The sequence below is a fragment of the Syzygium oleosum genome, unplaced genomic scaffold, assembly GCF_021117445.2.
Source record: "Syzygium oleosum isolate NSW1041296 unplaced genomic scaffold, Sole_v2.1 Sole_v2.02, whole genome shotgun sequence".
NCBI classification, from domain to species: domain Eukaryota; kingdom Viridiplantae; phylum Streptophyta; class Magnoliopsida; order Myrtales; family Myrtaceae; genus Syzygium; species Syzygium oleosum.
The window spans coordinates 191,108-203,922 of NW_026607486.1; the positions used below are offsets into that span (position 1 = coordinate 191,108).

Genomic DNA, 12,815 nt, shown 5'->3' on the forward strand with positions numbered 1-12,815 from the left:
ACGTGATGAAATTTCTAGAGCTTTCTTAATTTTTTATCATAAAAAATTATCATAAAATTATCATAAATGCATATTATTATCAAAAAATTATCATAAAAAATTATCGTGACATTTTTTTCATAAAAACAGAAAACCAAGCCATGAATAAAAAAGCAAAAAAAAAAAACAAAAAAGAAGAAGAAACCGAAAACCAAACCGAACCAAACCAAACCAAATCGGCTTATCGGTTCGGTTCCAATTCGGTTCGGTTCCTATTTGGTTCGGTTCAAGGAGACACCCTTAACGGTTCGATTCGGTTCGGTTTTTCAAGAAAACCGAACCGAACCGAAACGTTTACACCCCTATCACCGGCCGATGATTTCAAGCCCTTATTTAAAACTGACTTGACCACTACATGTCCTTATATGAAATAAAGCTCACTTTGAGCTACATGCATGAAAATCCCCACGTTGGGGGTTGTTTTCCCTTATGCTACATGCATGAATATTCGAAGCAACCATAGGATAAACATTAGGCCAAAAGGTCTAAAATCCTCTTACAAATTCCCACAAGTGTCCTCAACCCCGTCAACATATTCATCTATGACGTCCACATCTCATAAGAATAGATGTAGAAAGTCTTCTTCCTCGTAATCCAATAAATTAACAAATTGCGCATGCATCCGCTCGTGACTTCTTCTTCTCCTTTTAATATTTTCTAGCTGAAAGTAGTAATTATTTGACCATAGCAGGTGGAACATGCAGGATGCAAAACCATGATAGATAGTTCATATATTAGTATGGTCGTCTCTCTCTTACATTCTATATTCTGCAAAAACTCAGCATCTAACTTTAGATATACCTAATCTTTGAAGGGTATAATTTAAGGATTTTTATAAAGTACAACGTCCACGTGGAATTTTTTTTTTGCACATGTAATCATGAAGTATAAATTTTCATATGTTAATGGAATCGACCCATTTATTAAAACTAAAAACCGTCTACATGTCAGTGCCCGAAACCTGCTTGTGTATTGATTTTTTTACACCGTTGATGTACCAAATGAAAATCCATGATCATATACATTAAGGCTGCGTTTGGTTGGATTTTTGGGAAAAGTATTTGAGAAAATGCAAATGAATTTAGGTTAAAAGAGTTTTTTAAAATACAAATAGTGTTTGGTAAATTGTGATTTAAAAGTAAATTGGAAAGCAACTTTGGTTCAAATATTATTTGGGAAAATCACACTCCATAAATGACTTTTTTTAAAATAAAAAAAAACCCTCAAACTGGCAAAAGGCTTAGGCGGCCGGCAAGTGGGTGGCGAGCTAGATCTAGCACCATTGGACAACCTCAGGTGAGGGCCACCTAAGCTCGCTGGGGGCTGAGCGACCTCGGATGAGGCCGTCGGTGCCAGTTCTAGCCAAATCCGACTTGCCGGCGACGTCACTCGAGGTGAGGGCATTTTTGAAATTATGAAAGTTCAACAAGAGCAAAGTTGAAAAAAAAAATACTAGCATTCCAAAAATGTAAAACACAAAATTTCTCCGGACCTATCTCGAGTTAGACCTATCATTTGCGGTAGGGATGAGAGGTTTCAGGTTCCAATCTAAGTTCCTTACAGGTTCCATTTGAAACTTGAAACTGACCCTCGGGTACAAGTTTCTCATTTTTTGGAACCTGAAACTTACTCGTTGGAACTTAGAACTTATCCTGTCAACAGGTTCCAAGGTCGGTTCTAGGGTCTACCCAGATTCCACCTGTATTATTAATTGAATAATTGCAGTGAAACATCACTTTTAATAACCACCACTTGTTGTTACAATCCACTAACCACAACTTATATTTAAACATACGAAAAATATGAAATATTAACAAGTCATAAAATGAAAGCTCAAATTAGTAGTTTCAGATTATATAGAATTATCGAACACCATGAAATACCACATGATCACGCGAAGACATAGATCAAGAAAAAACACAAAAAACTTGTTTCAGGTTCCAGTTCCACCTACCTAGAATTTGGAACCTTGTCAAAATAAATTTCTTAATTTTTGAAAATTGAAATATATCCTACATATCTTAGAATCTATAATCTATATATTCAGGGTAAAACCTTGAATCATGCAAATCCCTAATTTACGGGCTAAGTTCGAAAGTCCTAGTATGAAATGGAGCAAATTCTTTTTGTTTTTTTCTCCCCTATTCTCGCAAGAGGAGGCTACCGTTTCCAATAGACACTGAGCGCACGGAGGATGAGCACACGGAGGAGGAGGGGAAGGGGGCCCCCCACACCACCCCTCCTCTTAGGGAAAATTTCATTTTGGTATCTAAAGCGGGGGCCTTTTCTCAATTTGATATCCAAAGTGGACATAGTCTCAAATTGGTACCCAAAGTGCCCATTCAGTCTCAATTTGGTACCTGAGTTCGCCGGCCGGTCAAATGCTCACGCCGGCGAGAATTTATTGTTCTTGCCACCGAAACAAAAGATTTTTTTTTTATTTTTTTTCTTTTTTCCTTTTTCAGTTTTTTTTCTTTTCCTTTTCCTTTTCTTTTTTTTTTCCTTCTTCCCTCCGCCGGCCATAGTGGTCGGCAGATGTCGCCGGCGTCGGCCCTCGCCGGATCTGGCGAGGGTTGCCCGACGCCGGCGAGGGCCGATGCCGGCGACCTCTGCCAAGCTGCCGTCCATCGTCACCCTCCTCAAGTCCTGCAACAACTCCGCCGACATCCACCAGCTGCACGCCCAGATCATCGTCATGGGGCTCGAGCAGGACCAGTTCGTGGCTTCCCATTTCGTCTGCCTCTCCTACTCCCTCTCTTCTCTCGCCTACTGCTCTCGCTTCTTCGGCTGCATCCTCAACCATCGCCAGGGTCGGCCCTCGCCCGACGTAGGAGAGGGCGACCCTCACCAGCCCAGGCGAGGGCCGCCCTCGCCCGACGCCGGCGAGGGCGACCCTCGCCAGATCCGGCGAGGGCAACCCTCGCCCTCGCCGGATCTAGTGAGGGTCGGCCCGCCTAGGCGAGGGTGGCCCTCGCCTGACGCTGGCGAGGGCGACCCTCGCCAGCCCAGGCGAGGGCGGCCCTCGCCCGACGCCGGCAACCTCCGCCGGCCACGGCCATAGCCGGCGGAGGGAAGAAGGAAAAAAGAAAAGGAAAAGAAAAAAAACAGAAAAAGGAAAAAAGAAAAAAAATAAAAAAGTAAAAAAAAATACTGTTCCTGTAGCCGGAACGGTAAATTCCCTGCCGGCCGACGAACATTTGACCGCCCGGCGAACTCAGGTACCAAATTGAGATTGAATGGGCACTTCGAATATCAATTTGAGATTATATCCACTTTAAGTACTAAATTGAGAAAAGACCCCCACTTTGGATACCAAAATGAAATTTTCCCCCTCCTCCCACTTACCAAGATCTTGTCCTCGTCGAACCCATCAATCAGGGGAGGACACGTGTAACGTGCCCACCCTCCTTATCGTCGCTGTCCCCATCCATGTATACTTTGCCAAATTTTGATAACGTTATCCTCCGCTCATTGGGCAACCTCCTCCACGCGTCCTTCGCTTCCATGTCTGGACGGATACACTGTCTGTCGCCACATTTTAATCTCTTCCTCTTCCCTTTTCTTCCGCTATTCTATTCTATTACAGTGCCCCTTGATCGGGGGGATGCGACCCTCCTGTCCTTTGCTCAAAATATGGATTCACCCGGCGGCATTTGATTGAATGCCGACCCGGAAACCTTGACCCACCACTGGTCCAACGGAGCTTGAAAGGGCTGAACCAATCGCCGTTGAAGATACCAGGACAGGAAAGTGGGCTCAGATTCATTCCCTCCCCCGGCAAAAGTACAGAAGAGGGGGAGGAAAAGGAAGGGGAGAAAATTTTGTGTGAAAAGACGGAGAACAGGAGCAGAGAAAGCAAAGAGGCAAGCGAAACGTCGCGATAGTCTCGAACACTCCAGAGCGTGGCGGTTGTTAGTTTTTTCCCTTTTCTTTTTTGTTCTCTTCTCTCCATCTTTTCTTTGCTGTGACGTTCATGCTTGGAAGCCCCCCGCGCGCTTTTTTTTTTTTAATCAATTCGCGGGATTCAGTGGAGCCACTGGTTCGATTCAAGGGGGTGCGTGTGGCGAGGACAAGTGGGCTTCTTCCACCATGTCACCGCATTGGATTTCATCACGTATGGCGTATGCTGGCTTTCCTTCAGTGACCCCTCCATCTTTTCTGGCCATTATATTGCGCTGGTGTTGGGAGTGATTGAAACGCGTTAGAGAGAGAGAGGGGTGCGAGGGCGAGTGCGATTTCGCTCGACAGAGAAGGAAAGTGGGGGGAAGAGAGAAAAGAAAACTTTTTCATTCGTCCCTTTAAACCAGCACGAGCCGTGTTTTTTCACCTTGTCTGTCTCTTCGAAGATTTAGGCCCATTAATCATGTGACAGATTGCCGTTCATGTGAGTGAGTTCTTTGTTTCTAACGATCTTGTTTTTCCTTCTTTTTTATTATCTGTTGGGCATTTCTTACCCCTTCTGATTTCATCGCAGAGTGCTGTTGACGGAGCTTGGTTTTTTACTGCGCCAGAGCTCCATTCTCGTGCTGGGTCAGCTCGATCTTACGCAGCAATTCTTGATCCTCCAGTCACAGAGTGCAGTGAAGTGAGGTGAATTCATTCGAGTTTGGCAACATGCCCATGACATTAACATGGGTTGCGACCACCCTCAGCCCAGGGACCATACCCACGAGCCTCGGTTTTGTCGACTCGTTTCGCTTCTCAGATTCGTCAAGATTCGTACTTGGAGACAGACTGCGAGTGTTCAGCCACGGGACAAAGAAGGGTAGAAGCCAGAAACTGAGTTGGTGCTCGATAAGCAGCCCGAGCACGGCCTCGAGCTTGATTGCTAGCCCGGCAGCGGGGGAAGAAGAAGCTGCCGCGCCCGTGTCGTCGGAGCAGAGGGTGAACAGCGTGGTGCTGAAGCAGGCGGCTCTGGTGAGCGAGCGACTGAGGTCAAATGCCAATCTGGAGGTCAAACCTGATATTGTTCTTCCGGGAACTTTGAGCTTGTTGAGCGATGCGTACGACAGATGCGGCGAAGTCTGCGCTGAATATGCCAAGACTTTTTACTTGGGTTAGCCAATCATCCTTCTTCATCTGCTTTTTCCATACGTATTATTTATCAAAATCCTTTGATATCGTTATGGGTTTCTCTCTTTGTTGCTTCCAGAAATTGATTTGGTTTTGAGTCGGTATAATCTGGTGACGTTCTTATCTGCTTATTTTTGGGTTTGCAGGGACGTTGCTCATGACTCCGGAAAGGCGAAGAGCTATATGGGCGATATATGGTGGGTTTGATGCCGTGGCCTCATTTTTTTGAAACTACTATTTTGAAAGTCTCCATAGCTTTACAGGTTTTACTTTTTTGGCCTGTTTCAAAGAGATTCTTTTAGCTTGTGGAGGGTAATCATCTCTTATTAGATGGTAGGAAGAATTAGCTGATCACGTAGAAAGCAAAACTAGAAAAGGAATTTCAGTGCCTGAGGCGAAGTTGACCCCAGGTCCCTGTCAAAGGCAACGAATTTGGTGGTTTCTTCTTCATTTAGTAATCTGCGGTTTCTTTGTTTATATTTGGCATTTGAAATTTTGATACTTCGAGTCAGTTGCACTTTAGTTGGCTGAAGTTTGTGTATGCGACTAGAATACTGTTATCCTTCATTGATGTTGACTTTTTCTTTAGTCTATATACATACGCTTCTCATAGTGGATGGTCAAATTATTCTTGATTTGGCCCTACATCATGCAGTTTCTTTTAATATGTCTCTTTTGAAATTGATGTGAACTTTTTTTTTATTTTTATATATAACTTCTGCACTAGTGCGCAGGGATGTTTTTGTTCATAGATGTAGTTCTCGTTCTTAAAACTGTCAATTGCAGTTTGGTGCAGGAGGACAGATGAACTTGTAGATGGGCCTAATGCTTCTCACATAACGCCTACTGCTTTAGATAGGTGGGAATCGAGGTTGGAAGAACTTTTTCAAGGGCGTCCATTCGATATGTTTGATGCTGCTTTATCAGATACTGTTGCCAAATTCCCGGTTGACATTCAGGTCTTGGATCTTTCTCAAGTAATCTTTTGTTGATGAATCATGTCGAAGCTTTTCATGAAAATGCCATAATTTTCTTCGTATCGGGGTGGCTCATTCTCTCTCGTCTCCAAGTGAACTCTTTAGATGCATATCTTCATGTTCTGTCGATTAGGATATGGCTGGGGAGCAGCTGCGAGTGCTGGGGAGCAGCTGCGAGTACAGTTATATGTGGAACATCTTAGGAATATGAACTCATTTGGGTTGTTTAAACTAGTGTCAAGGCAGCACGCCGCTGTGGCCTTTGTATTTCTGAAACTCTGACAAATGGTTTTGCTTTTGTTATTGCAGCCATTTAAAGACATGACTGAAGGGATGAGGATGGACCTCAGGAAGTCACAATACAAGAACTTTGACGAGCTATATCTCTATTGCTATTATGTGGCAGGTACTGTCGGTTTGATGAGCGTTCCAGTCATGGGAATCGCACCTGACTCCCAGGCAACAACAGAGAGTGTCTATAATGCTGCATTGGCCTTGGGAATAGCTAATCAGCTAACCAACATTCTCAGGGATGTCGGCGAAGAGTAAGTTCGGACCCATCCTATTTCTTATATGCTTTAAGTAATACATGTTTTGCTAAAATTGTCAAGAATGTATTGCTGTGAAATAAAAGTAGGTCTTACCAGAGGCACTAACGATCCAATAATGAGGACAGCTAAGAGAAAGTCCCCTGGTTAATTTGAGTATTCGGGCTATCGTGAATAACTAAAAACTCATGACTTCTTCAATCCCCTAAGAGCCTTAATTTGTCTATGGTAAAATTGCATTTTATTCCATGAAAAAGGAGCACTCTGAGGAATGGTTCAAGTAGGAAAGGGCTATGTCTGGTCACATTTACGAACACAAAAAATCATATGATTCTTGCTCTCTTTCTCTCCAAATGTTCACAACCCTTCAGTTGGTTTGACAATGGTCAATCATAAGTATATCACTGTCAGCACCCTTAGATTACGGATTTTCTTGATATGTCCATTTTCCAGTGCAAGAAGAGGAAGGATTTATCTGCCACAAGATGAGTTAGCCCTGGCGGGACTTTCAGATGATGACATATTCGCAGGGAAGGTCACAGATAAATGGAAGTACTTCATGAAGAATCAGATCAGGAGGGCGAGGATGTTCTTCGATGAGGCGGAGAAAGGAGTGACCCAGCTGAATGAAGCCAGTAGATGGCCGGTCAGCCATCTAAACCTTTCTATTGATTGAAATAAGGCGAAGCTAAATTACCAAACGGCTCGTCTAATTCTCTACAAGCCCACTTTCTTTCATTTCGGGTGATGGATCTGGTGATGATATGTCTCGGTTTGGTAATGCAGGTATTGGCATCTCTGTTGCTGTACCGTCAGATTCTGGACGAAATCGAAGCTAACGACTACAACAACTTCACAAGGCGGGCTTATGTGAGCAAGGTCAAGAAATTAGCTTTTCTGCCCATTGCTTATACTAAGTCTCTCGTCGCTCCGGCACGAACATCATCTCCTCTTATCAAGGCATGACCAAATCAAATACAATGATCAAATCAGCTTCCTCAAGGAGGGGCAAAGAGAGGGGGAGAGGGAGGAATTAGCATGCATCTGTACATTTGATATCGATATACTGCAAAAAAAAGTGGTCATAAATTTGTATTGATTTGTCTTTGAAAGCTGTAAAAAAGGTGTGGAAATTTCCCTCCGCTCGGTCCACTTCCGAACCTTGTCTTGTTTCTCATGGAAATTACCGGGGGAAAGACCGCCTCTGTTTATTAGAATTGCAGAAGTATTGCAACAGCAGTTGGAGATCTTTCACCATTTGATGGCATAACAAATCGGTAGAGTTTGGACAATTCATCATTTTCACTACTTTGCTCAATACATTTGAATATGAGTAATGTTGAAGACATAAGAACGGTATGGTAAATTGGTTTACTAGATAATGTCGCAAAACGTAATTGGTTTACGGTATATTGTTGTACAATGCGACGGTATGACATTTCGTCGCGTAAGATTGCGAAATGGGGGTAGAGTATAGTTTAATGTGATATTCTTTTGATTTATTTTATAAATGTACTAAAACATCACACATAAAAAGCAATTGCACGGCATGTTATTGTAACTTAGAAATTTCTACTATTTAGGTCAACGGGCCTATTTATCTATCAAATGAGAGAATATGTCAAATCACTTGAGAAATCAGAGTCTAGTAGCCCGATCTAGTATTATCCTTTTTTTTTTGCTAGAATCTAGTATTATCCTTTAAATGTTCATAGGTCAGGCATTTTCGAGCGCAATACAATTCTAAGAAAAACTTTATTGGTGGCAAAGACGTGGGGCAAACTGTTCTATGTTTATATTGTGGAAGTGTGCAAGTTGTAGTGGGAAAAAATTCAGGCTGTAAATAGATAGAGAGGGCAAGCTTCAACAGAGGGGCTTTTGGTATTAAGGTGGTTAGTCTAATGATAATAAAGGGTCACTTATCCTTTACGAGATCACGAGTTCCATTCATGTCGTGAGCGAATTTCTGAACGACTAGTGTTGCAGTACCTAATTGCAGGATACTTTACGTGAAGAGACTTCTTGACAGTTAGCATCTTGGTAGGGATTGCGGAGAGAGATGAGCATGCCAATCTTGGACCTTTAGATGACAAGTGGTGCGGAGTAGTTATAATTCAAACCGAATAATCAATAGCGGGTGTCAAACCTTTGTGCATACAACGATGGTAATTGGTCGCTCCTCGCACCCTTCATACAAAATTTGCTTCATACTCTCATTCCATACATACTTTTTGCTTTTTTAACCACTATAGACTTCAGTTTTTACTTTTCTGAATTCTTGAGTTACGAAACTCACATTTTGACTATCATTTCATTCGAAACCCTATATTATATTTTAAATATCAAGATATCGACATGTAGTATCGCGCATGACCATTCAAACATCAAATAATATTTGCTATGTTTTATTTTCAAAGGAAAGAACGTAACTAAACAACAAAAACTAGCTAAGTCGAAACAAACGCAAACTCACATTATCTTTTTGGCCAGTTCTACGGTCTATCGAGGGACGCATCCTTGAATGGTGACCGGTCCTAACTCTTTGCATCTGTACGTAACTCCTACACAAATATCATAACACCCAAAAACCTAAAAATTTTATGATCAACCAACGTGATTCACCCTTTTTTTAATTTTATCAAAGGGTCATCAAACGATTGAGATCCGTTTCGCAGTTCTCCTCCCTTAAGATGTATCTTGATCTTCGAGCTACATGAAGCTGAGGGAGTCCCCACCTTCCATCATTTGCCAACGAAGCAAGCCTAACTACCACTTCTCAAGCCATCAACTACCGTGTCCAAAGAGATCTTTCCAAGTCCCAACTACCGAGTTCATGGATATGTCAATCATTTTCGCAAAAGATTGCATTTGATATGCTTCGCCCCTGTCCCTCCCTGAAAATAAGCACGCAAATAGAAAAGTCAAACATCGGAGAATAAGACGTGTGAGGCATGAATAATGATGTTGTCTTTGTCGGCACAATGATATGAGAATAATAGGCATAATATTTTATCTGAAGGTAAAATTAATTAGTTGTATTAATTTCATTATCCACGTGATAGATGTTGTCGATTCTAGTATAATCCGAATGGAATCGCATCAACTTTTTATTTGTTACAATTTCAGTTCGACAACAATTTTGTTCATTTTGACTTCTCTGTCAAATCATTTTTTGGAAAAAGAGAGAAAGGTCCACCGGCTACAGTGCTACTGGCTACGATCCTCTCTCTCTCACTCCTTAATAGAATAATCGAAAAGGTCCTTGTACAATTGTCATGGAAATTCATTTTATGTTTATGGGGGATTTGACGATGAAGAAGCTCACCTAGGATTTTCAAGGGGAAAAATTACCAATAAAAATATTAAATTTATTGCATTTGTGCCAATTCTGTCATAAACATTTTAATTTGACTAATTTAGCACTAAACCTCTTGATGTTTTTGCCAATTTAATCCATCAGAGTAATTTTGGCTGGAAATCGCAAATGTGGACGTCGACTATGATTGTGCCACACCGACCGTCCTATTTGGCACAGTCACGGCCGGCGCTGACGTGGACATTTTTTAAAAAGATTTTTCTTTTCCTTTTCCTTTTCTTCTCTTTTCTTTCTTTTCTTTATTTTTTTGCTCACTGTGGCCGATGAGCCTTAGGCTGCAAAGCCCTCACACGACCGTTTGCGAGGGTGGCGACCCTCGCAACCCTCGCTTGGCTTCACCCAGATCTGAGCGAGGCAAGCCTCTTTGGTCGGCCTCGCCCGCAATTGCAATGGTCTAGGCGAGGCTGGGTGAGGGCCGCGACCCTCACCAACGTCAACGAGGGCTTCGCGACTCTTGACCACAGTGAAACAAAAGAAAAAGAAAAAGAAAAAGAAAAAGAAAAAGAAAATAAAATAAAAAATTGAAAAAAAACTGAAAAAAATTATCTACGTCAACACTGACTGTGCCACGTAGACGGCTAGCGCCCTAGTTAGCAATTTCGGACCAAAATTGGCCCGAATTGACTATATTGGCAAATTGTCAAAAGATTTAGTAATAAATTGATCAAATTGAATTGTTTAGGACTGAATTGGTATATATGTTATAGATTTAGAACATTTTTAGTAATTATTTCTTTTTAAGGTCAATAATGATTTGTGTATTATTTTCTTCACTCTTGCTATAAATTGTAACATATGTACACCTTTGGTTGAAAGTAAATTTGTTTACTTGGACAATTGCTCCATCAGCTCCCCCACCCGCTACACGTGCTTTTAGACTAGGTGATTATTATATAGACCGTTTTGATGATATCCTCATCTTGTCGCTAATGACATTTTATTTAGTGTCCAATTCAGTCCTCAACCTTTTAATAATGTCAATTTAGTCCTAAATCTTTTGACAATTTGTCAATGTAGTCATTCGGCCAATTTTGGCCGAATATCTTTAACATGGATGCCAGCTGTCCTAAGTGGCACAGCTGTCGGCCGGCGCTGACGTGTACAATTTTTGTATTATTTTAAATTTTCTGAATTTTTTTCCGGCCATCGCCAAGGCCTGGCGACCGGGAGGGAAATAGGAAAAAAAAAGGAAAAAATGAAAAGAAAAGAAAAGGAAAAAAAAAAGAGAAAAAGGAAAAAAAGTCATTTTTTTAAAAAAAATTACAAATATTGTCAATGTCGGCCTCAGTTGTGCCATGTAAGATAGCCCGCGTCCATGTCGGTGATTTTCAGTCAAAATTGACTGGAAGGATTACATTGGCTAATCGTCAAAAGGCTTAGGACTAAGTTGGCATAATTAAAAGGTTTATGATTGAATTGGCTGTCGTGACATAGATTTATGACTTTTTGTATAATTATCCCATTTGATATAATTATTGGACTTCGAAAAATCAAGGTAGGTATAATTTTTCTCAATTTTTGGGAATTCGAATTTTAAATTTAAAGTTTAAGACTGGGGTTGCATTTCATGTGGATAATGTTGGGTACTCTAACCGTGCAGCAAGCTAATTGCAGCTTCTTCAACTAGATTGATTCCCCCATTGATGATGACCACTCCCGCCGAGTCATTACTAGGCTCTTGTGAAGAACAAGATCAAATGAAACCGACCTTCAACAAAGTAGAAAAGGAGAGGAGATTCTATTGGGGGATGATCATTTGGTTGCTGATAATGTACTGCATTTTCTGCCTTAATGATGCTATTACTATCGAAGATCATGGGATGCCAATCATAGAGCTGTAGGAAGATGTGGGGACCGATGGGGAATGATGTATTCGGAGCTTGGGGCTGTGATTGTTCGTTCTAGTTGTGTTTTGGAGCTTTAAATTGATTGTGATAGTTAGAATTGTGCTAGGATATTGGTAAGTTGGTATGGCTAATTAGATATTGGTTGGATTAACGATGGTTTTGGACCCATCTGTGGTGGTCCCTTTTTGTGAGCAGATGGGTTTATTTGTGCTGTGAGCTCCATTTCAGTAATCCAAATATTTAAGTTTCAAAATGAATTCAAGGGTTTTATGATAGAATCTGTCCCATTTTGCTTGATGCTGCTGCTGTGATCCTCTTATGAGCAAATGCAACCTCAGGTGATCCTACTTGGCCGAATATGGGCAAAAGTACACTAGAAGTGCCATAACTTGTGTACGGCGATCACTTTGGTGCCATAACTTTTTTTCGGATCACTTTGATGCCAACCTTTTTGAAAATCGATTACTTTAGTGCCAATGCTGACGTGGCTCGCCGGAAATCTGATGTGGCGCTGACACGGCTCGCCGGAGAGGTCTAGTCAGCATTAAAAACAAAAAACGACGCCGTTTAGCCCACTGATGTGTACTTTTTTTTAAAAAAAATTAAATTATATTTAAAAAAAAAAACTTGCAGCAGCGGCGAGGGAGCCCTCGTCGCTGCTACCGCCAACCCACCACTGCCGGGAAGGGCCGGCGGTGGTGGGCGCAGTGGTCGGCGAGGGCCGGATCCGGTGAGGCGAGACCTCGCCGTCGCGACCCAGGCGACGGCAAGGTCTCGCCTCGCCCAACAAAGGCGAGGCTAGACCTCGCCGTCGCTTGGGTCGCGACGGCGAGGTCTCGCCTCGCCGGATCCGGCCCTCACCGGGCTCCGGCGAGGGTCGCCGGATCCGGCCCTCCCCGGGCTCGGTGAGGGTCGCCGGGCCCGGCCGGGGGCCGGCGACCCTCGGCCGACCACT

The 12,815-nt window shown here is 42.4% G+C and overlaps 1 protein-coding gene across 5 annotated transcripts; it reads left to right on the forward strand.

Moving 5' to 3' along the window:
- The first annotated feature begins 3,600 nt into the window (after positions 1 to 3,600).
- LOC115665469 (phytoene synthase 2, chloroplastic-like) lies at positions 3,601 to 7,778 on the forward strand. 5 transcript variants are annotated; one of them, XM_056308427.1, is made up of 8 exons: positions 3,601 to 3,950; positions 4,073 to 4,423; positions 4,514 to 5,095; positions 5,259 to 5,309; positions 5,899 to 6,071; positions 6,399 to 6,634; positions 7,091 to 7,283; positions 7,424 to 7,778. In XM_056308427.1, exons 3-8 carry the CDS (start codon positions 4,654 to 4,656, stop codon positions 7,601 to 7,603), a joined length of 1,275 nt encoding a protein of 424 aa, XP_056164402.1. In that variant the 5' UTR covers positions 3,601 to 3,950; positions 4,073 to 4,423; positions 4,514 to 4,653; the 3' UTR covers positions 7,604 to 7,778. The 5 variants fall into 5 exon arrangements, with proteins under 5 accessions (XP_056164402.1, XP_056164401.1, XP_056164400.1 ...); XM_056308426.1 differs by having other exon boundaries at positions 3,601 to 3,947; positions 4,068 to 4,423; XM_056308425.1 differs by having other exon boundaries at positions 3,601 to 4,427.
- The last annotated feature ends 5,037 nt before the right edge of the window (positions 7,779 to 12,815 follow it).

Bases quoted from the DNA above. Each gene is read 5' to 3' on its own strand.
- LOC115665469 (XM_056308425.1), top strand. From the start codon at position 4,654: ATGCCCATGACATTAACATGGGTTGCGACCACCCTCAGCCCAGGGACC. The intron at 6,635-7,090 runs GTAAGTTCGGAC...TCCATTTTCCAG, and splicing joins CTCAGGGATGTCGGCGAAGA to TGCAAGAAGAGGAAGGATTT. The intron at 7,284-7,423 runs GTCAGCCATCTA...TTGGTAATGCAG, and splicing joins ATGAAGCCAGTAGATGGCCG to GTATTGGCATCTCTGTTGCT.